Source organism: Bubalus bubalis, chromosome X (genome assembly GCF_019923935.1).
Source record: "Bubalus bubalis isolate 160015118507 breed Murrah chromosome X, NDDB_SH_1, whole genome shotgun sequence".
NCBI classification, from domain to species: Eukaryota; Metazoa; Chordata; class Mammalia; order Artiodactyla; family Bovidae; genus Bubalus; species Bubalus bubalis.
Genome location: NC_059181.1, coordinates 54,781,929 through 54,804,132, shown reverse-complemented (window position 1 = coordinate 54,804,132; position 22,204 = coordinate 54,781,929). Strand labels below are relative to the sequence as shown.

The following is a 22,204-nucleotide window of genomic DNA, read 5'->3' as shown; positions in this document are numbered from 1 at the left end:
TTTTAATCAGAATTTTACTAATACTGATGAATTGTTGCTAAGAAAGTGTTTCCTGGAGCAAACATCATTAGGCCAATTTAATTTCCTTGATTGGTTTTCTCTCAGCACAGATAAACACTTTCTAATCATTTTCATTTTTGTCTCACTAAAATGGTTTTCTCGGTGGTTAGGGAAAACAAGTGTATTTTTCCTATGTAAATTTGGCAAGAAAGATTTGCTATATTGATCAAATTTTTGTTCATATCAAATTTTATGATTAGAGTTCTGCCACTGTACATTTTCTTTTGTGGCAGTTATTTTTCCAAATCCAACTTTCTCAGGGTGTATTTTGCAAATATAAATTTTATAGGATTCAGTTTCACCATTAATTTTATTTGGGGCTGGTTATTTCTGCCAGTAATATTAAGTAGGAGTGGGATAGCAGACCATAGTTAATTTCTTAGCTAATTTGTGAGAAAATAATAATTTATTCTTTGCTAATTATTTCCATTAGGATTATTTATCATGAACTAGATGAAAGACTAATAGTTTACTTATTTATTAGCTTAAGCAGTTAAAAAACAGAAGTAATTCTTCTCAGCTCTTTCAGAATTGCTCCACTGTACTAGAATTGGTCTATTGTAACGTGAATCCAATTCTCTAAGTTTCTAATCACTTACTGTGTCATGTACTAACTGTACATAATGTAAAGAGAGAAACGGAGAAAATAAATGGTCTGACCTCAGTGTTCTGTTTCACATTATAACAACTCACTGACATAGGTAAGGCAGAGTTCTCAGTTCATAAAGGAAATCTGATACATAAGACACTTTCACCAAACAAAAACTGTTAGGGAATAGAGAAACCCTACAGTGTGATTTACCTTAACCTTTAACCCCATAGAGATAGTCTTGCTCATTTGGTAGTGGGATAAGGCATTTCAGATAAACACTAGCTAGAAAGAAAGCTCCCTTTGCTCCAAAATATTCTCCCTGCCTCCTTTTCCCCATTCTTCCCTTGTATACACTAAAAGGGATAAATATGATTTACCAAACTCCTTTCTTAAAATACAGAATTTTCCTTATGAGGTTTAAAATCACACTGGACCATGTATTTTTAAAATACTATTTCTGCCCATTTACAGCTTATATAGACTTTTAAAAAACATGTATTCTCTTATTTGATCCTCAAATAAGGTAGGTCATCTTTCCAGTTTTACTGATGAGAACATTGAGGTTCAGAAATTAAGTGACTTTTCCAAGGTCAATCACTAGTAAAGGACTGATCCTGGATCAGTATCTAGGTATGTGTGTGATTATCCTTACTGAGAATGTCTTAACTAACATAAGAGATTGTTCGTGACATTGTACAGGAGACAGGGATCAAGACCATCCCCATGGAAAAGAAATGCAAAAAAGCAAAATGGCTGTCTGGGGAGGCCTCACAAATAGCTGTGAAAAGAAGAGAAGCGAAAAGCAAAGGAGAAAAGGAAAGATATAAGCATCTGAATGCAGAGTTCGAAAGAATAGCAAGAAGAGATAAGAAAGCCTTCTTCAGTGATCAATGCAAAGAAATAGAAGAAAACAACAGAATGGGAAAGACTAGAGATCTCTTCAAGAAAATTAGAGATACCAAGGGAACATTTCATGCAGAGATGGGCTCGATAAAGGACAGAAATGGTATGGACCTAACAGAAGCAGAAGATATTAAGAAGAGGTGGCAAGAATACACAGAAGAACTATACAAAAAAGATCTTCACGACTTAGATAATCACAATGGTGTGATCACTGACCTAGAGCCAGACATCCTGGAATGTGAAGTCAAGTGGACCTTAGAAAGCATCACTTCGAACAAACCTAGTGGAGGTGATGGAATTCCAGTTGAGCTATTTCAAATCCTGAAAGATGATGCTGTGAAAGTGCTGCACTCAATATGCCAGCATATCTGGAAAACTCAGCAGTGGCCACAGGACTGGAAAAGGTCAGTTTTCATTCCAATCCCAAAGAAAGGCAATGCCAAAGAATGCTCAAACTACCGCACAATTGCACTCATCTCACATGCTAGTAAAGTAATGCTCAAAATTCTCCAAGCCAGGCTTCAGCAATATGTGAACCATGAACTTCCTGATGTTCAAGGTGGTTTTAGAAAAGGCAGAGGAACCAGAGATCAAATTGCCAACATCTGCTGGATCATGGAAAAAGCAAGAGAGTTCCAGAAAAACATCTATTTCTGCTTTATTGACTGTGCCAAAGCCTTTGACTGTGTGGATCACAATAAACTGAGGAAAATTCTGAAAGAGATGGGAATACCAGACCACCTGACCTGCCTCTTGAGAAATCTGTATGCAGGTCAGGAAGCAACAGTTAGAACTGGACATGGACCAACAGACTGGTTCCAAATAGGAAAAGGAGTAGGTCAAGGCTGTATATTGTCACCCTGCTTATTTAACTTATATGCAGAGTACATCATGAGAAATGCTGCACTGGAAGAAGCACAAGCTGGAATCAAGATTGCCGGGAGAAATATCAATAACCTCAGATATGCAGATGACACCACCCTTATGGCAGAAAGTGAAGAGGAACTAAAAAGCCTCTTGAGGAAAGTGAAAGAGGGAGAGTGAAAACGTTGGCTGAAAGCTCAACATTCAGGAAACTAAGATCATGGCATCTAGTCCCATCACTTCATGGGAAATAGATGGGGAAACAGTGGAAACAGTGTCAGACTTTATTTTTTGGGGCTTCAAAATGACTGCAGATGGTGACTGCAGCCATGAAATTAAAAGATGCTTACTCCTTGGAAGGAAAGTTATGACCAACCTAGATAGCATATTCAAAAGCAGAGACATTACTTTGCCAACAAAGTTCCGTCTAGTCAAGGCTATGGTTTTTCCTGTGGTCATGTATGGATGTGAGAGTTGGACTGTGAAGAAGGCTGAGCGCTGAAGAATTGATGCTTTTGAACTGTGGTGTTGGAGAAGACTCTTGAGAGTCCCTTGGACTTCAAGGAGATCCAACCAGTCCATTCTGAAGGAGATCAGCCCTGGGATTTCTTTGGAAGGAATGATGCTAAAGCTGAAACTCCAGTACTTTGGCCACCTCATGCGAAGAGTTGACTCATTGGAAAAGACTCTGATGCTGGGAGGGATTGGGGGCAGAAGGAGAAGGGGACGACAGAGGATGAGATGGCCGGATGGCATCACTGACTCGATGGACATGAGTTTGGGTAAACTCCAGGAGTTGGTGATGGACAGGGAGGCCTGGCGTGCTCCGATTCATGGGGTTGCAAAGAGTCGGACACGACTGAGCAACTGAACTGAACTAAACATAAGAGACACTTAAATTTTGTTAAATTATTGAACTAATTTACCTGGAAAGTCCATATTAAATGAATGATTGGGAGTTTCAAGGTGGTGGTGATGGTCATGATTAATCTTGGGTAGGATAGCCATAGATATGAGAGGAGTAAGAGAGAAAATTAGCTTCACCAAGCTATTTTGCTCATTTTAAGAGTTACAATGAAGGTCGTCCTGTCTCCTTACAGCCTTGTCACCATCATCAATGATTATTACCTCCTTCAGGAACACTCTAAGCAGCAGTGAGTGCCAAAACTTTCTTTTGTTGTAATTTATTAGGGTTTATTATAGGCATTCCCAATTGGTTGGAGATTCAGGCGTTTTCCTGTTGAGCTCCAAAGATGACCTGAAGTCCCTGAAAAGATTGTTCACAATTGGATATACTCATTTACCTTTTTTCCTTTTTTAGAAAGATGAGAAGTACCAAGCAAAGATATCTCCATCTTCACCTCAGGGACCACTCAAAAAGAGATCAGCTTTTGAAGATCTCACCAATGTGAGTATGCTAGTCTAATCCTATGGTGTTGCATAAGGTTCAAACAACCTCTTCCTTGAGGGACCTTTCTAGTTTACCAAACCCTGACCCTCTGTAGAATGCTGAGAGCCAATTTTACTGGCTGAGAGCCAATTCCAATTTTATTTGGAATCAGTGACCCAATTTCAGAAACTGTAGGGGCTTTTCTGCTGGCACATACCATCTGTTTTAATTGGTGGAGCTCGCTTAAAGCCACAGACAGAATGATGATCAGATGTGAACTTGTAAACAGATATGAGAACTATGGAATCTTGCATTTAGGTAAAGTCCAGAAATGGCTCGACTCGCTGCCTCGGCCTTGGAGGCAAGTGTCAATACTATGGTGGGTTCATTGTAGTCTAGGGCAGTGTTTATCAGTTCAGGCGCTATGGGCATTTTTGAATAGGACAGCTTTTCTACTGTGTAGGACTGAATGACTGGGAGTTGCACCACCTTGCAACTCCCAGTCATTCAATCAGCATTCCTGGCCCCTGGCATTAAGTTCCAGCAGCATCCCAGTCATAGTGACAATCAAAACTGCCCTCTGATGTACAGAACCATTGATGACCACAGTTCCATAATCTGGTTTTCGACTAGGGATATCTAGAAACTCAATTGTGACTAGAATTCTTGAGTTTACTTCCAAGTTACCTCCCTTCTGGTATTAAGGTACTAGCAAAAAATCAAATTTAATAGTTAGAATGTTACTAATTGAATATAAGATAACCTTTGGTCTTAGAAATCAGTAATAACTGATACCTCCTGAGTGTTTACCACATGCCAGGCACTATTCTAAGCATTGTCCCATGTATCCACCCACTTAATACTCATAAAATCCTATGAGGCAGACACTAAAACTATAACCCCTTTACAGATGAAGACATGGCTAGTGTTGGTTTTGAAGTCCGTTTCATCTAGGATACAGACAGCCCTAGTGAGGCCTGTCCTGCCCTCTATAATAGAGTGTTCTTTTGTGGCTACCAGAATTCTTAACATTTACTAGATAATATTTTACTGCCTTGGGCAGGGTTGGATAAGCATTGGCAAAGTTCTCTCCTTTATATCTCTGCTCTTTAGATGCCATGTGACCACTTTTGTGTTAAACCAGTCTTTCCCCCACACAGATTACGACATGTGTAATTGTGTTACAGCTTCCTGCATAATCAGATTTACTATATACTGGTTGAAAGAGCTGCCTCCCACACAGACCTGTAAAGTTAGATTCATTTCCTGACTTATTTTACCATGGCTCTTGAAACTTTGTTGAGATAAGGTAGCTACATAAGTCAGGAGCAGAGGCAGCCTATCTTAGTGTAGCTTCCCTTGGCCTCCAGAGTCCCTGATAGTGCAAAGAAAAGTCTAACAGCACATGAGCAACTTTCCTGCTGTGTCTCAGTACTTTTTTATTTGTGAAATTTATGTCATCATCGATAAAGAGCAAACAAATTAATAGGAAATACATGCTAGGACTCTCCTGGTTCTCCAACTGAATTCACCATCTGTTAGGTCACATACTCCTCCAGGGTAGGGAAAGCAAGGAATCCCTGGGAAGTATCTCTGCCTCTAGCTTTTCAGAAGCTCAGAAAGCCCATTTCCCCTTTTACCTTCAACTTCTGGTCATTTTGAATTGTCTTTGGTGCTTTCCAGAGAAAGTTCCGTCATTACAATATACCTAAGTCATTCCAGGATTGAGCATTTCTGCAGATGTCTGAGCTCATCTCTTTGAGGGTTGAGGACTCCTTTCTCTCTGAATTTTGGGGATTCCCTTTATGATGATTTGCTTCTTCCTGTCAGTATTACTATGTCTTCATGTCCTCATATCTGTCTTCTCCTCAGCATTCACCACAGTGAGGTTCTGGCTGGCCAAAGGAGCTGATCTGTTTTAGTTATTTAGTCTGCTGTGAGATTTCTTTTTTCCTCTCCTTTATCCTTCCAGCATGGGAAGGAGTTTTGATTTGTTAGAGCTGATCCTGAGCCATTGGCTGAGGAGATAAGGTCTATTTCCTAAATTATGTTTTGTCAGTAGGATTTTCATCTCTATTTTCCTATTTCTCAGTGAAAGAGTTATGGGGAAATACTGGTAAAGGAAGCCTTGAGCTTAGATCTGAAAATATTAGTGCTTTGAACCTTCACATATGGCAAGTAGAAAGTTTTGCTCTGGGAATTAGAGTCTCCACCTCTCTCCTGCCAAGAATGCACATCTTTTCCAATTGTGGATCTCGGCTGGACAAAGAAGGAGTTTGTAAATCTTTAGGTGAAATTCAAATACAAACTGTGCCAAACTCTTTGAAGAGCAGAAGTGGACAACAACCTGAGGGCCTGAGAAGGAATTCCCTGCTGGATTGTAGTAGCTTATTATGATATGATGATACAAAGGCATAATTTTTTATATTTCATTAGGAAATAATTTCATTTATAAGTTGCAAAAAGAATAATACAAAGAACACACATATACCTTTTACTTCAGTTCAGTTCAGTCGTTCAGTCATGTCTGACTCTTTGCAACCCCATGAATCGCAGCACGCCAGGCCTCCCTGTCCATCACCAACTCCTGGAATTCACTCAAACTCACTTCCATCGAGTTGGTGATGCCATCCAGCCATCTTATCCTCTGTCGTCCCCTTCTCCTCCTGCCCCCAATCCCTCCCAGCATCAGAGTCTTTTCCAATGAGTCAACTCTTCGCATGAGGTGGCCAAAGTACTGGAGTTTCAGCTTTAGCATCATTCCTTCCAAAGAACACCCAGGGCTGATCTCCTTCAGAATGGATTGGTTGGATCTCCTTGCAGTCCAAGGGACTCTCAAGAGTCTTCTCCAACACCACAGTTCAAAAGCATCAATTCTTCAGCGCTCAGCCTTTTTCACAGTCCAACTCTCACATCCATACATGACCACAGGAAAAACCATAACCTTGACTAGACGGACCTTTGTTGGCAAAGTAATGTCTCTGCTTTTGAATATGCTGTCTAGGTTGGTCATAACTTTCCTTCCAAGGAGTAAGCGTCTTTTAATTTCATGGCCGCAGTCACCATCTGCAGTCATTTTGGAGACCCAAAAAATAAAGTCTGACATTGTTTCCACTGTTTCCCCATCTATTTCCCATGAAGTGATAGGACCGGATGCCATGATCTTAGTTTTCTGAATGTTGAGCTTTAAGCTAACTTTTTCACTCTCCTCTTTCACTTTCATCAAGAGGCTTTTTAGTTCCTCTTCACTTTCTGCCATAAGGGTGGTGTCATCTGCATATCTGAGGTTATTGATATTTCTCCTGGCAATCTTGATTCCAGCTTGTGCTTCTTCCAGTGCAGCATTTCTCATGATGTACTCTGCATATAAGTTAAATAAGCAGGGTGACAATATACAGCCTTGACGTACTCCTTTCCCTATTTGGAACCAGTCTGTTGGTCCATGTCCAGTTCTAACTGTTGCTTCCTGACCTGCATACAGATTTCTCAAGAGGCAGGTCAGGTGGTCTGGTATTCCCATCTCTTTCAGAATTGTCCACAGTTTATTGTGATCCACACAGTCAAAGGCTTTGGCACAGTCAATAAAGCAGAAATAGATGTTTTTCTGGAACTCTCTTGCTTTTTCCATGATCCAGCAGATGTTGGCAATTTGATCTCTGATTCCTCTGCCTTTTCTAAAACCACCTTGAACATCAGGAAGTTCACAGTTCACGTATTGCTGAAGCCTGGCTTGGAGAATTTTGAGCATTACCTTACTAGCATGTGAGATGAGTGCAATTGTGCGGTAGTTTGAGCATTCTTTGGCATTGCCTTTCTTTGAGATTGGAATGAAAACTGACCTTTTCCAGTCCTGTAGCCACTGCTGAGTTTTCCAGATATGCTGGCATATTGAGTGCAGCACTTTCACAGCATCATCTTTCAGGATTTGAAATAGCTCAACTGGAATTCCATCACTTCCACTAGCTTTGTTCGTAGTGATGCTTTCTAAGGCCCACTTGACTTCACATTCCAGGATGTCTGGCTCTAGGTCAGTGATCACACCATCGTGATTATCTAAGTCGTGAAGATCTTTTTTGTACAGTTCTTCTGTGTATTCTTGCCACCTCTTCTTAATATCTTGTGCTTCTGTTAGGTCCATACCATTTCTGTCCTTTATCGAGCCCATCTCTGCATGAAATGTTCCCTTGGTATCTCTAATTTTCTTGAAGAGATCTCTAGTCTTTCCCATTCTGTTGTTTTCCCCTATTTTTTTGCATCGATTGCTGAGGAAGGCTTTCTTATGTCTCCTTGCTGTTCTTTGGAACTCTGCATTCAGATGCTTATATCTTTCCTTTTCTCCTTTGCTTTTCGCTTCTCTTCTTTTCACAGCTATTTGTAAGGCCTCCCCAGACAGCCATTTTGCTTTTTTGCATTTCTTTTCCATGGGGATGGTCTTGATCCCTGTCTCCCGTACTATGTCATGAACCTCAGTCCATAGCTCATCAGGCACTCTATCTATCAGATCTAGGCCCTTAAATCTGTTTCTCACTTCCACTGTATAATCATAAGGGATTTGATTTAGGTCATAGCTGAATGGTCTAGTGGTTTTCCCTACTGTCTTCAATTTCAGTCTGAATTTGGCAATAAGGAGTTCATGTTCTGAGCCACAGTCAGCTCCTGGTCTTGTTTTTGTTGACTGTATAGAGCTTCTCCATCTTTGGCTGCAAAGAATATAATCAATCTGATTTCGGTGTTGACCATCTGGTGATGTCCATGTGTAGAGTCTTCTCTTGTGTTGTTGCAAGAGGGTGTTTGCTATGACCAGTGCATTTTCTTGGCAAAACTCTATTAGTCTTTGCCCTGCTTCATTCCGTATTTCAAGGCCAAATTTGCCTGTTACTCCAGGTGTTTCTGCAGGCCATGGTGTCACTAAGAGTTGGACACGACTGAGTGACTTGACTTTCACTTTTCACTTTCATGCATTGGAGAAGGAAATGGCAACCCACTCCAGTGTTCTTGCCTGGAGAATCCCAGGGACGGCGGAGCCTGGTGGGCTGCTGTCTATGGGGTTGCACAGATTCGGACATGACTGAAGCGACTTAGCAGCAGCAGCCAGGTGTTTCTTGACTTCCTACTTTTACATTCCAGTCCCCTATAATGAAAAGGACATCTTTTTGGAGTGTTAGTTCTAAAAGGTCTTGTAGGTCTTCATAGAACCGTTCAACTTCAGCTTCTTCAGCGTTACTGGTTGGGGTATAAACTTGGATTACTGATATTGAATGGTTTGCCTTGGCAATGAACCGAGATCATTCTGTCGTTTTTGAGATTGCATCCAAGTACTGCATTTTGGACTCTTTTGTTGACCATGATGGCTGCTCCATTTCTTCTGAGGGATTCCTGCCCGCAGTAGTAGATATAATGGTCATCTGAGTTAAATTCACCCGTTCCAGTCCATTTTAGTTTGCTGATTCCTAGAATGTCGACGTTCACTCTTGCCATCTCTTGTTTGACCACTTCCAATTTGCCTTGATTCATGGACCTGACATTCCAGGTTCCTATGCAATATTGCTCTTTACAGCATTGGACCTTGCTTCTATCACCAGTCACATCCACAGCTGGGTATTGTTTTTGCTTTGGCTCCATCCCTTCATTCTTTCTGGAGTTATTTCTCCACTGATCTCCAGTAGCATATTGGGCACCTACTGACCTGGGGAGTTTCTCTTTCAGTATCCTATCATTTTGTCTTTTCATACTGTTCATGGGGTTCTCAAGGCAAGAATACTGAAGTGGTTTGCCATTCCCTTCTCCAGTGGACCACATTCTGTCAGATCTCTCCACCATGACCCGCCCGTCTTGGGTTGCCCCACGGGCATGGCTTAGTTTCATTGAGTTAGACAAGGCTGTGGTCCTAGTGTGATTAGATTGACTAGTGTTCTGTGAGTATGGTTTCCGTTTGTCTGCCCTCTGATGCCCTCTTGCAACACTTCCGTCTTACTTGGGTTTCTCCTACCTTGGGTGTGGGATATCTCTTCATGGCTGCTCCAGCAAAGCGCAGCCCTGCTCCTTACCTTCGAGGAGGGGTATCTCCTCACCTCCCCCCCTTCTGACCTTCAACGTGGGATAGCTCCTCTAGGCCCTCCTGCGCCTGCGCAGCCACCGCTCCTTGGACGTGGTGTTGCTCCTCCCGCCTGCTGCCCCTGGCCTTGGGTGTGGGGTAGCTCCTCCCAGGCGCCGCTCCTGGCCTCAGGCATGGGGGCGTGGGGTAGCTCCTCCCTGCCGCCCCTGACCTCAGACACGGGGTAGCTCCTCCCAGCCGCTGCCCCTGGCCTCGGGCGTGGGGGCGTGGGGTAGCTCCTCCCTGCCGCCCCTTATCTCAGAAGCGGGGTAGCTCCTCCCAGCCGCCGCCCCTGATCTCGGACTTGGGTCGCTCTTCTTCTTCCGTTCCTGCGCCGTCTCAGCCTGGCACTCTCGGCCACTGCCCCTGACTTCGGACGTGGGGTAACGCCTCTTGGCTGCCGCCCTTCGGGCATGGGGACTTCCCGGTTTCTGTCCCTGACCTTGGACGTGGCGTAGCTCCTCCCAGCCGCCGCTCCTGGCCTTGGGCGTGGGGGCGTGGGGGTGTGGGGTAGCTCCTCCCGGCCGCCGCCCCTGGCCTCGGGCGTGGGGGCGTGGGGGCGTGGGGGCGTGGGGTAGCTCCTCCCGGCCGCCGCCCCTGACCTCGGACGCGGGGTAGCTCCTCCCGGCCGCCGCCCCTGACCTCGGACGCGGGGTAGCTCCTCCCGGCCGCCGCCCCTGACCTCGGATGCGGGGTAGCTCCTCTCGGCCGCCGCCCCTGACCTTGGACGCGGGGTAGCTCCTCCCGGCTGCTGCCCCTGACCTCGGACTTGGGTGGCTCTTCTCCACTGTTCCTGCGCCGTCTCAGCCTGGCACTCTCGGCCACTGCCCCTGACTTCGGACGTGGGGTAACTCCTGTTGGCTGCCGCCCTTCGGGCATGGGGACCTCCCGGTTTCTGTCCCTGACCTTGGACGTGGGGTAGCTCCTCTCGGCCGCCGCCCCTGACCTCGGACGCGGGGTAGCTCCTCCCGGCTGCTGCCCCTGACCTCGGACTTGGGTGGCTCTTCTCCACCGTTCCTGCGCCGTCTCAGCCTGGCACTCTCGGCCACTACCCCTGACTTCGGACGTGGGGTAACTCCTCTTGGCTGCCGCCCTTCGGGCATGGGGACGTCCTGGTTTCTGTCCCTGACCTTGGACGTGGGGTAGCTCCTCTCGGCCGCGCTTAAGTGCGCCAGTCGCAACCGCCCGCGCCTATACAATCTGTACCTTTTACTTAGGTACCTGTTATTAACATTTTATCCCATCTTCTTACATATATCATGGCCCTTTACCCCTAAGTACTTAAGTGTATATTACCTCAGAGAAGTAGTCTTATATAACCATAGTGCAGTCAACTTCATAAGTTTACACTGATGTAATGTTTTTATGTAATTTATTGCCCATATTCCCATTCTTCCCATTGACTTTGTAAATTCAACATTATAAGCATTTTTCCCCCTCCAGGGAAGGATCCAGTCTAGGATTGTTTACTTGTCATGTCTCTGGCTTCTTTTAATCTGGAATGCTTCCATAGCTTCTCTTTGTTTTTTATGACATTTTTTAAGAATAAAGTCCCACTCAAGCCCTCTTTTAAAAATAGAACATTCCTCATTTTATGTTTTTCTAATGTGCCCATGGGATTAGCTTGGTGTTATACGTACTTGACTAGAGTACTGTATAGGTGACGGTCTGTCCTTGGGGTAGCACAGCTGGAGGCATTCAATGTCCATCTGTCACTCACTGGTGAGGTTAATTTTGGTCACCCAGTCAAGATGTTGTCTGGTTTCTCTGCTGTATAATGACTGTTTTTTTCCCTCTTGCAACTAACTGTCTGTGGGACACACTCTTAAGAGCCTGCAAATAACTGCTTTTCATCAACATGCCCCCTAGATTTAGTAACCATTGATGATTTTTGCCTAACCCAGTCTTTATGGTGATTTTTCCAGCTGTAGTTCTTGCTCCCCATTTACCAATCAGCCCTTGGCATTCTATAAGCAGAGCATTCCCTTCTTCCCTATTTATTATTAATATAGACTTATTAATTTTTATTTTTCAGTGGTTTGTTGTTCATTATTATGTTATTTTGGTGTTCAAATTGGCCACTAGGGTCCCCTTGAATCTAATTATTGTGTCTTGGTGACATACTCTCATCATTTTTTTGAGCATTTTCGTTCCAGCATAACAGGATGTCTCAGACTCATCATGTGCCTATTTTTATCTCAGACAGGGAGTCAACTGTTTTTCCAAAGAATTCCTGCTCCTTTGAGTGGGGAATAGTACTAGAGACTAAGATCTCAGTACTAGGTGTGCTACTGGGGTATCTGCTTTTTCTGCCCTTTCTGCAGAGAGTTAGGAAATATCTGGATGTAATACATATATTTATTGTTCTTTTAGTCACTAATTCATGTCCAACTCTTTGTGACCCCATGGACTGTAGCCTGCCATGGCTTCTCTGTCCATGGGATTCTCCAGGCAAGAAAACTGGAGTGGGTTGCCATTTCCTTCTCCAAGGGATCTTCCTGACCCAGGCATGAAACTGGGACTCCTGCATTGGCAGGCAGATTCTTTAACTGCTGAGCCACCAGGGAAGCCCACATATACATTATACATGCACACATATCTGTACTTAAAGATACACACACACACACACACACACATCTATATATACAAGTAATACACACTCCTATATATTCAGATGTGTATATATATCATATATCACATATATATCATATATCATATATATCTATATCATTACATATACCTGTATAAGAAATCATGAGTCTACACAGCTCTCATTCCAATGCACAGGATTCTTTCTTATATTCCTCAATCCATATTTGTATGTTCCTTCTTTACAGTGAGAACCAGGGTTCCTAAGACCATCAACATATTTACTCAATAGTATAATACACCTAAAAGTTTCAGAATTACTTGTTCCACACTACCATAATAAACCCATCTATTAAAAAGAGTTCCAGATTTATTTGTGATATTCCCTACCACCCCAGAAACCCATCCTGATTGAGGATGTATATACTGAGGGTATATAGCCTGTGTTTACTTGGATTAGCTGTTTCTTTTATTTTCTTCTGTTTTCTTTCATTTGTCCTTCATTGTGGTTATGGTATTTATTTGGAATATAATTAGATTCAATTTGTTTTATTTTAAAGGCATAACCTTTAAAATGATTTTTTAATTGATGTTATTCACAGTCCCATGATTTCTTCTACTATTTAATGGAATTAGTCATGATTAGAGTTTTTGGTGGAGCTCCCCAGAGCCCCATGTTAAATAAATATCCCCTCAGTGGGATGGGATAGATGTATCACAGATAGTGATGTGTTAGAGGTCTACCCTGAAATGCTAGTTGATCTTGGCATTCTCAGGCAGCAAAGCCAGTTATATGGTCTTTTTTCCCCCTTTGAATGTCTTATGGGGTCAAATGGAATGTGACGTTTACAGAATATCTTTTTGGGAATTTGCCAGCTAATATGGAGATCAACACTATATCCTATATATCTTGAAATCACCGAGGGTTGCTATATAGCTAATATGTACCAGGATGAAAGTGAAAGAGGAGAGTGAAAAAGTTGGCTTAAAGCTCAACATTCAGCAAACAAAGATCATAGCATCTGGTCCCATCACTTCATGGGAAATAGATGGGGAAACAGTGGAAACAGTGTCAGACTTTATTTTTGGGGGCTCCAAAATCATGGCAGATGGTGATTGCAGCCATGAAATTAAAAGACGCTTACTCCTTGGAAGAAAAGTTATGACCAACCTAGGTAGCATATTCAAAAGCAGAGACATTACTTTGCCAGTAAAGGTCCGTCTAGTCAAGGCTATGGTTTTTCCAGTGGTCATGTATGGATGTGAGAGTTGGACTGTGAAGAAAGATGAGCGCTGAAGAATTGATGCTTTTGAACTGTGGTGTTGGAGAAGACTCTTGAGAGTCCCTTGGACTTCAAGGAGATCCAACCAGTCCATTCTAAAGGAGATCAGTCCTGGGATTTCTTTGGAAGGAATGATGCTAAAGCTGAAACTCCAGTACTTTGGCCATCTCATGCGAAGAGTTGCCTCATTGGAAAAGACTCTGATGCTGAGAGGGATTGGGGGCAGGAGGAGAAGGGGACGACAGAGGATGAGATGGCTGGATGGCATCACTGACTCGATGGACTTGAATCTGAGTGAACTCCAGGAGTTGGTGATGGATAGGGAGGCCTGGTGTGCTGCGATTCATGGGGTCGCAAAGAGTCGGACACAACTGAGCAACTGAACTGAACTGAACCAGGACTATTGTACTGCTAGGTTCCATCATGATTAGTTGGCACCAGTACCATACTGGTTGAGAGATATTTTGATTGATGTTTCTGAAAACACTCAAACAAGGCATCCAGGGTGAGGACGTGGGTCAGGACTTTCCTATAAGAACCACTTTCTGAATAATTTGAAGTTTTCTCTCTCCATTTCCTTGCTTCCTTCTCCTGATCACTACCCCCCACCTTTTTTTTTCAGGCTCCTCAAAGTCAACCTGTCCAGCCCAAGAAGGAAGCCAATAATGAGTTTGTTAAAGATACTTCCAAGAAGAGAAACAGGAACACATCCGCTAACAGGCTGCCTGAAAACAATAAGATGAGTATAAAAAGGTGAGTAGAGGGAACTCAGATGGCATTGCTTTAGATGGTAAAGGAGAGGGGGTGACATCCTTTTGACTGCCTTTTGTTCCCATTGAGAACATTGTTAGTGAGCCACAGTGGTGAGTACTATATTAACCCTGGGTGCTTAGATGGTCTAAGTTGCTAAAGAATTTCAGGCCTCTTGTCTCTCCCTCCTCTGTCCCTCCCTCCCTCCCTCCCTCTGCTCCTCACCCCCATGTTGTGTGCATATTGAAAGAGCTGTTGTCATTGAGGAATTTGCCAAGAGATCTTGTGTTCATATTTTCTCTCTTTTGGTGAGTCAGTCCCTGATTGAGCAAGTCTGGGCTCGAGCCAATTTTCAGGGGATTCTCAGCAGCTGATTAATAGCTTGCCAGTCTGCTTATCCCATAAGAAGCCTTACGGGGAGGCTTGTTTCTTGTTACTCTAGAGAAATTATTGTCTCCTTAGGCCAAGAATGTGTATTTTCCAGCTGTTTTTAGGGAACTGATCACAGGTTCTGCAAGTAGATATGAGTATTCTCACCTAGGATTTGGGAAAAGGATTTACTCCTAGGAAAACATTTATTGGAAGAAGAGTTAGAAAGTGGAATAAGACCTTTCTATATCTTTTCCTATTCCAGTGGGAATTACTTCTTTTAGGAAGAATAGATTTCCCAGTCCCCCTTTCTATCTTCCTCCCCACCCCTTCCCAGCTCCAGACACCCACCAGTCTACTATCTGTTATGGATATACCTCTGTGGATATGTCTTCTCTGGATGATTCGTATAAATGGAATCATATAATATCTAGTTTTTTGAGGTACTTTTGTTCAGATCGATCATATTTACCAATAATTCTCTTTTCTTGTTCTGATTTCTAGTCATCCAGTGATTTGGTCACACCAGGTTAATCATTCTAATTGAAGTGCAGTCCTATTCAAAACAAAGCTTTGCATCTGACACATGTCAACAAATGTTTATTTTGGTCTTTTTATTACCTTCACTGGGAAAGCATCTTGTGAATAGCCTAGGGTGAAGGGAATATGATTAGATACCCTGAACATTAAGTACCAGACCAACTTTCTCTTATAAGCTTTCATAAGCCTTTTATAAGCCTCTCTCTTATAATCCTCTCTCATAAGCCTGAAACAATATTAATTTCAATCTGAATTTCACCAGATGCCTAGTGCTGATAGACAAAGACAAATGCAGCTAGTGAGAGAAACTGATACATAAGCAAATCACTCATATGATGTGCTAAGTATTATAATAAAAGCCTTTTTATATAAATAAAGGTAATAAGTCCTATATGAAAAAGCAAGATAAGGATTTCAGGGAGAATTTTTTTTAGAAAAGTGTGAGGACCTAGATCATAGAAACTATACACTATGCTACTTAGTAGATTTACCATGTTACCCATTGATTTTTACCCTCTAGTCTGTCTCTTGGGGTTGCAGTCCTTTCCCTTTCCATACATTTAGTAAGCATAGTGACAAAATGTAGTGAACATTTCCCTAGTGGCTCAGATGGTAAAGCGTCTGCCTACAATGCAGGAGACCTGGGTTCGATCCCTGGGTCGGGAAGATCCCCTGGAGAAGGAAATGGCAACCCACTCCAGCATTCTTGCCTTGAAAATCCCGCAGATGGAGGAGCCTAGTAGGGTACAGTCCACGGGGTCGCAAAGAGTCAGACATGACTGAGTGACTTCACTTCAGTGACGAAATGATAGGTAAAGATTCTAGGAACTGCATTCTTCTCACCCAGACTTTGTTTCCTTTGCAGATGTAAGGTAGAACTCTCACCAATAGTAGTGTCAACCACCACGATGCCAAACATTATAGATAATCTGCTCACTCAGGGTATGTCTACCAGCTCCAAGACACCCAATACTGAGGAAGCATCTCTTTTCAAAGAGCCATTCATTTTAAAAGAGGAATCCACTTCTGAGGATGCAGTCCTCATGAAGAGATCATTATCTTCAAAGAAGTGCACAAATCAGGGGGTAATGTCCCTCTTGCAGAAGCCACTGTCCTTGCAGGGGAAGAGTGACAGTGATGTTGTACAGCCAATGACTTTTGGGAAGAAGCGTAAAACCGAGGAGGCAGCCATCACCAACAGGACATTATCCTTCAAGAATATGTGCCCATATCAGGAAAAGCAGTCCTGCTCGGGGGAGGAGTTGGCCTTGCAGGACGTCAGTGTTGAAGAGGATTCTTCCTTTATGGCGCTCCAGAATGTTAGGAAGAAGCCTAAAACTGAGGAAGCAACCTTCACCAACCCATTATCATCTTTAAACAAAATGTATACCACTCAGAGGAAGATGTCCTGTAGGAAAAATCCTCTAGTACTGCAGAAGACCACCTCTGAAGAAAAGCCACTCACTAAGGAGTCTTTTAAGAGAAAGCCTACTGCTGAGGAGTCCTTTTTCCAGGAACCACCTGCATTGCAAGAGAAGCACACCTCTGAACAAGAAATATCCATGTTGAAGAAATCATTGGCCTTTCAGGAGAAGATTGACACTGAAGAGAAATCACTTTTTAAGGAACCATTGGCTTTGACGAAGCAATCTACCACTGAGGAGACAACCTTCACCATGAGGCCATTACCTTTAGAGAAAAAGTGTACTACTCAGAGTAAGATGACCTACTCGAAGAAGACCACCTCTGGAGAGAAGGCACTCATTAGCCAGTTACTGTCCTTTGAAAAGAAGCCAACCCCTAAGGAGGAGTCCCTCTTCCAGGACCTCTCAGTGTTGCAAGAGAAGCATACTGATGATGGAGCAGTGACACTTGTGAAGAAGCCATGGGCATTGCAGAAGAAAGATGATGAAGATGATTTTCTTATGGAGCCACTTTCCTTTAGGAAGACTCATACTACTAAGGAGGCAACACTTCCCAAGAAGCCACTATTTTTAAAGAGGAAGTGTACTACTCAGGGGAAGATGTACCACTTGAAGAAGCCACTAGTATTGCAGAAGGTCACATCTGAAGAGAAGTCACTCGTTCAGGAGCCATTACCCTTTAAGAAGCCGCCTACCACTAAGGAATCCCTTTTCCAAGAGCCATCAGCATTGCAGGGGAAGCACACCATTCTAGAGGAGGCATCCATCTTGAAGAAGCCCTTGGTCTTGCAAAAGATTCCAACTGAGGAGGAATCACTTAAAAAGGAGACTTTGATTTTTAAGAAGTTTACCACTGGGGAGGCAACCTCCACCAATATGCTGTTATCTTTAAAGAATAAGTGTACCACTCAGGCTAAGTCCTGTTTGACCAAGCCACTAGTATTGCAGACCATTTCTGAAGAGAAATCACTCATTAAGGAGCCTACCACTGAGGTGGAGTCCCTCTTGAAGGAACCATCTGCACTGCAAGAGAAGCACACCACTCAGGGGTATGTGGCCCCCTTGAAAAAGCCATGGGCATTACAGGAGAGAATAGACAGTAAAGATGAATTTCTTATGGAGCCACTATCATTTAGGAAGACACATACCACAAATGTGGCAGTCTCTACCGAGGAGTCATCATCTTTAATGAAGCAAATGTGTTCCACTCAAACAATAATGTCTATCTGCCAAGAACTGTTGGGGTTGCAGAATATGATTGGTGAAGGTAAGAATTCCTTTATGATGCCAGTATCATCTAGGAAGAAGTCTTCAACTGATGAGGCAGTTCTTACCAAGACACCATTATCTCCAAAAATGAGGCAAATCACTCAGTGGAACACCATCATAGAGAAGACCACCTCTGAAGAGGAGTCACTCTTTAAGAAGTTGTTGCCCTTAAAAAAAATGTGTACACCTGAAGAGGAGCTCCTCTTCCAGGGTCCATCTGTATTGAAAGAGAAACACACCTCTCTGCAACAGGCATCCCTCTCAAAGAAGCCATTGACCTTACAGGAGAATATCGCCAGTAAAGAAGAATCATATATCAAAGAACTGTTGACCATGGAGAAGTCCTTAGTCTTGCAGAAGACTGATACCAAAGTGGACTTCTCGATGTCGTTGGCTTTGCAGAAGAAAAGCACCACTGAAGAGAAATTCTTTTTCGAGAAACCATTGGTTCTGAAGGAAAAGCTCTCCCCCAAGGCAGCAGCCAGCATAGAGGGACAATCATCTTTTAAGAAACAGCCCACTGCTCAGGGGAAGGTCTTCCTCTTGAAAAAGCAGTCGACTTTGCAAGAGAACATCACCAGTGAAGAGGAGTGCATTATTAAGCAGCCACAGGCCTTGCAGGAGAAGTCCAGTGTTGAAAAGGAGACGATCCTGAGGGAGTCCTTGGCCTTGCAGGAGAATTCCACGATTGGGGAGGCTGTCTGGAAGGAGCCATTGGCCTTGCAAAAGACTCTCACTCACAGAGAAAACACCTTTCTCAAAGATTGCACCCTGCAAATTCAAACCAGCCCAGGTGTGTCCACCACCATCCCTGAATCTGGAACAGGCTTGTCCAACACCATCACCATGTCTTCCAGTACCATAAGCAAGTCCAGTACTTGTGAATCCAATTCCGATAAACCTTTCTCATCTTCCGACAAAAGATCACAGCAAGAGGTATTCTGCTTTCTTTCTTCTTAAATTAGATGAAGTGTTCTTTGTTGTCTTGGAGGTGGCTGCTAGCAAAGAGATTTTTTTTGCCTTCCTAAGCAATTGAGTTGTATATAGTAAGTGATATTAAACCAAACTGGCCTTGTAGAATCTCTTGACTTCATGATTGGCATAGTGATATACCTGAGCCACTAGAAAGTATTTATTCCAGGGACACCCTCAAGGGTCTGGAATACTCTGTGTGTGTGTGTGTGTGTGTGTGTGTGTGTGTGTGTGTGTATTTCAGTAGTGGTTAGATAATTTCAGGAAATTGCCTTTCTTAGTAATTGCAATCTGCATTACATAGGACCTTAGCTAAAGATGAGTTAAATTCACAGAGGCATCTTCCAAGGAAGATGGTTTATAAGTTGTAAATTAGAAGGAAAATGAGATGAGATTTGGTACCTGGGAGGAGAAACAACCTGGATGTAGGCAAAAATAACTTGATTAAAGGTATAGAAGGGAGGAAAAAGCTAACAAGATGAACTGGGCCCGATCAAAGCATTGAAACATGACAGGTGACATAAGCTGGAAGATTGTAAGATCACAGTGTTTTTCTTGAAGAATCTTGTGCTTACCTGTAATAATAGTGCCTGGTTCTTAGGGCAGAGCAGGTATGTACAAGAATTAAGTATTTCTTGGTTACTCAACAGTATGCAGATTACAGGGCAAAAGCTTGAGCTGAAGATAAAAGTGGAAAGAAAGGAGTAATTTTTTATGTGTGTGTGCTAAGCTTCTCTTGGAATCTTTTCCCTAATGTATCTTTTTGATGATTTCCAAACAGGTGATCCCACTGGGGAATACTGACATAGACTTCAGTGACCCATTTTTCAGCTCAGTATATGCTAAGGATATCTTCAGTTACATGAAGAAAAGAGAGGTCTGTAGGGGATGGGGGTGAGGGGAAATGATTTTCCAGTTCTTATTTCCTTACCATCCTTCAAATGCAGCTTTAAAGGGGAGATAATAATGATGAGGAAAATAATAACAGTAGCAACTGATGTCTCCTGGTAGCATACTATGAGTTAAACATTATGCTAAAGGATTTATAAACATTATCTTGTTTAATTCTCCCAATAGCTTCATGATGGTAGGTATTATTATCTCCTTTTTATAGTTGGGGGAAACTGCTCAGTCAAAACAACTAGTGTGTAGTAGATCTGGGATATGAACTAGAGTCTGATTACCTTAGAAACCATAAGCCCGCACCTCTAATTGCTTAGGAGGTAATCTCAGACACACAAATTGTCAAGCGAGCTCTTTCTGAGTGACTGGTCTTAGAGATCTTTCCCCTTCTCTATGCAGTTTTCTGGCATTGCATATAAAACCAGACTCTTTGTTCCAGCTTTCCAACCTGGTGAAATGTTCTTTCTCCTTTCAAATCTGCCAGTCTTCTTTACCGCTAATGTTCATCAATTCCAAATTTTCTTCTCTCTCTCAGTGGAACAGATGGGACCAGGGTTATGTACTAACAAGAATTTTAGCAGGCCATTCATAAGAGGAATGATGAATGTCTCATCTTCTCTCTAGAGACGTGGTAATAGATGAACTGACTCCAGAGCCTGTACTTTGTCTAGTATATCTTGGAAGAAGCAAGAGATAATTTTGCTATACTAAAAGTGTGGGCCTTAGCTCAGCAGTATTGGTTTCACTTAAGATCTTGTTAGAAATGCAGAAACCTAACGTCACCCCAGACTTGCTAAAGTTTAAAGATCCTCAAGTATCTTTCAAATATGTATGATAGAGTTTGAGAACAACTCCTCTATACAGCATGGTATCGTGCTTTTGATTGAATTGCAAAGAAGGGGCAGAATCTTGTTGGTATTCATCTATAGTCATAGGTGTATTTCTGCCTATATTTCATATTCTGCTAGACTCCTCAATATCCACCCTGACACTTGAATATCATGTGTGTTTATTTCCCAAGGATAACTGACCTTGTCTGGGAAAGGATACTTTGCTCTGCCTCTATCTGATACCAGCTAAAAATAATGAGTTAGAACTGTAAAGAAATTACTTATGTTGTTATAATTTGTTTTTAGATATTAGTTGCTTATAGCTTTTCCTAAGTTATAATTTTGAACTACAAGAAGAGTTTATCTGTTAATATTTCTTTCTTACTGCCAGGAAAAGTTTGTACTTAATAAATATATGACCAGGCAGACTGAAATCGACAGTGACATGAGGGCCATTCTTGTGGACTGGTTGGTGGAGGTGCAGGTAAGCCTGACAACTGCTGCCTTAAGGGGCTGCTATTCTCTTTATTGATTATTCACTCAGCATTGCCAGGTCTCAAACAGTACAAGTTTACTGGGTCTCCAGAGCTGAATAAGCCAGGATTCCTGCCCTTAGGAAGCTTATGACCTAGGGGACAAGATAAGACATGCAGGCAGATAAGAATAATACAAAGTAGAATATACTAAGTAATATAAGAATGCTATTAATAAGACACTGTGAGAACCCAGTGGAAGGAGAGAGATTTCTAGAAAAGGTAATCATGGTATGGTATGGTAGTTCAGTCATTCTCAAAATCTTGTAAAAGTATATGTAGTGATTGGATAAGGGTCAGTGACAAAGTCTTTCAAGCTTTGGATGGGATGAGTAATAGGAAGGACAGTATAGCCCCAAACAGGGCAGATGGCTGTTTGTTCAGAGTTGACTGTTGAGGGAATATTGTTGTGAATACTTAATTATTACTTTACACTAATGAAGGTGTAATAGTACCTGGATGTTGTAGGTGTCAGTGAATATTTGTTGAATGAATAGAATTGAAGGGGTTGCTCTGGAGTTTGCAAGGACATAAAAGGCATAGTCTGTGCTCAGCAGAAGAAAAGGTAATATTGTTAAATATCCTTTAAATACCAGAGTAATGGCTCAGGCTCACTTTGGAGTGACAAACCAGGGAAATGTGGTAAACATTGTATATTTGAACATCAGCAAAGCATGAAAATGTCATTCTATGGAAATGATGAAAAAGAGTAAATTAGATAAAGTAGAATCTGAGTAGATCTTAAATAAGTAAAATTGATCACAAATATTGCTGATCATTACCAAACAAGAAAGAGATTTGTAGTAGACTGCCAGTGGACTTTGTTTTGATTGACATTT

General features: G+C 42.4%; 1 protein-coding gene across 2 annotated transcripts in view; it reads left to right on the top strand.

The window, feature by feature from the left end:
• Positions 1-22,204, top strand: part of CCNB3 (cyclin B3) — a 51,537-nt gene that overhangs the window by 5,024 nt on the left and 24,309 nt on the right. For both annotated transcript variants that reach the window (XM_025276178.3, XM_025276179.3), the window contains exons 3-7: positions 3,741-3,827; positions 14,398-14,528; positions 16,300-19,063; positions 19,881-19,976; positions 21,224-21,316. In XM_025276178.3, coding sequence (XP_025131963.3) covers positions 3,741-3,827; positions 14,398-14,528; positions 16,300-19,063; positions 19,881-19,976; positions 21,224-21,316 — 3,171 coding nt within the window. The remainder of the gene's footprint in view (positions 1-3,740; positions 3,828-14,397; positions 14,529-16,299; positions 19,064-19,880; positions 19,977-21,223; positions 21,317-22,204) is intronic.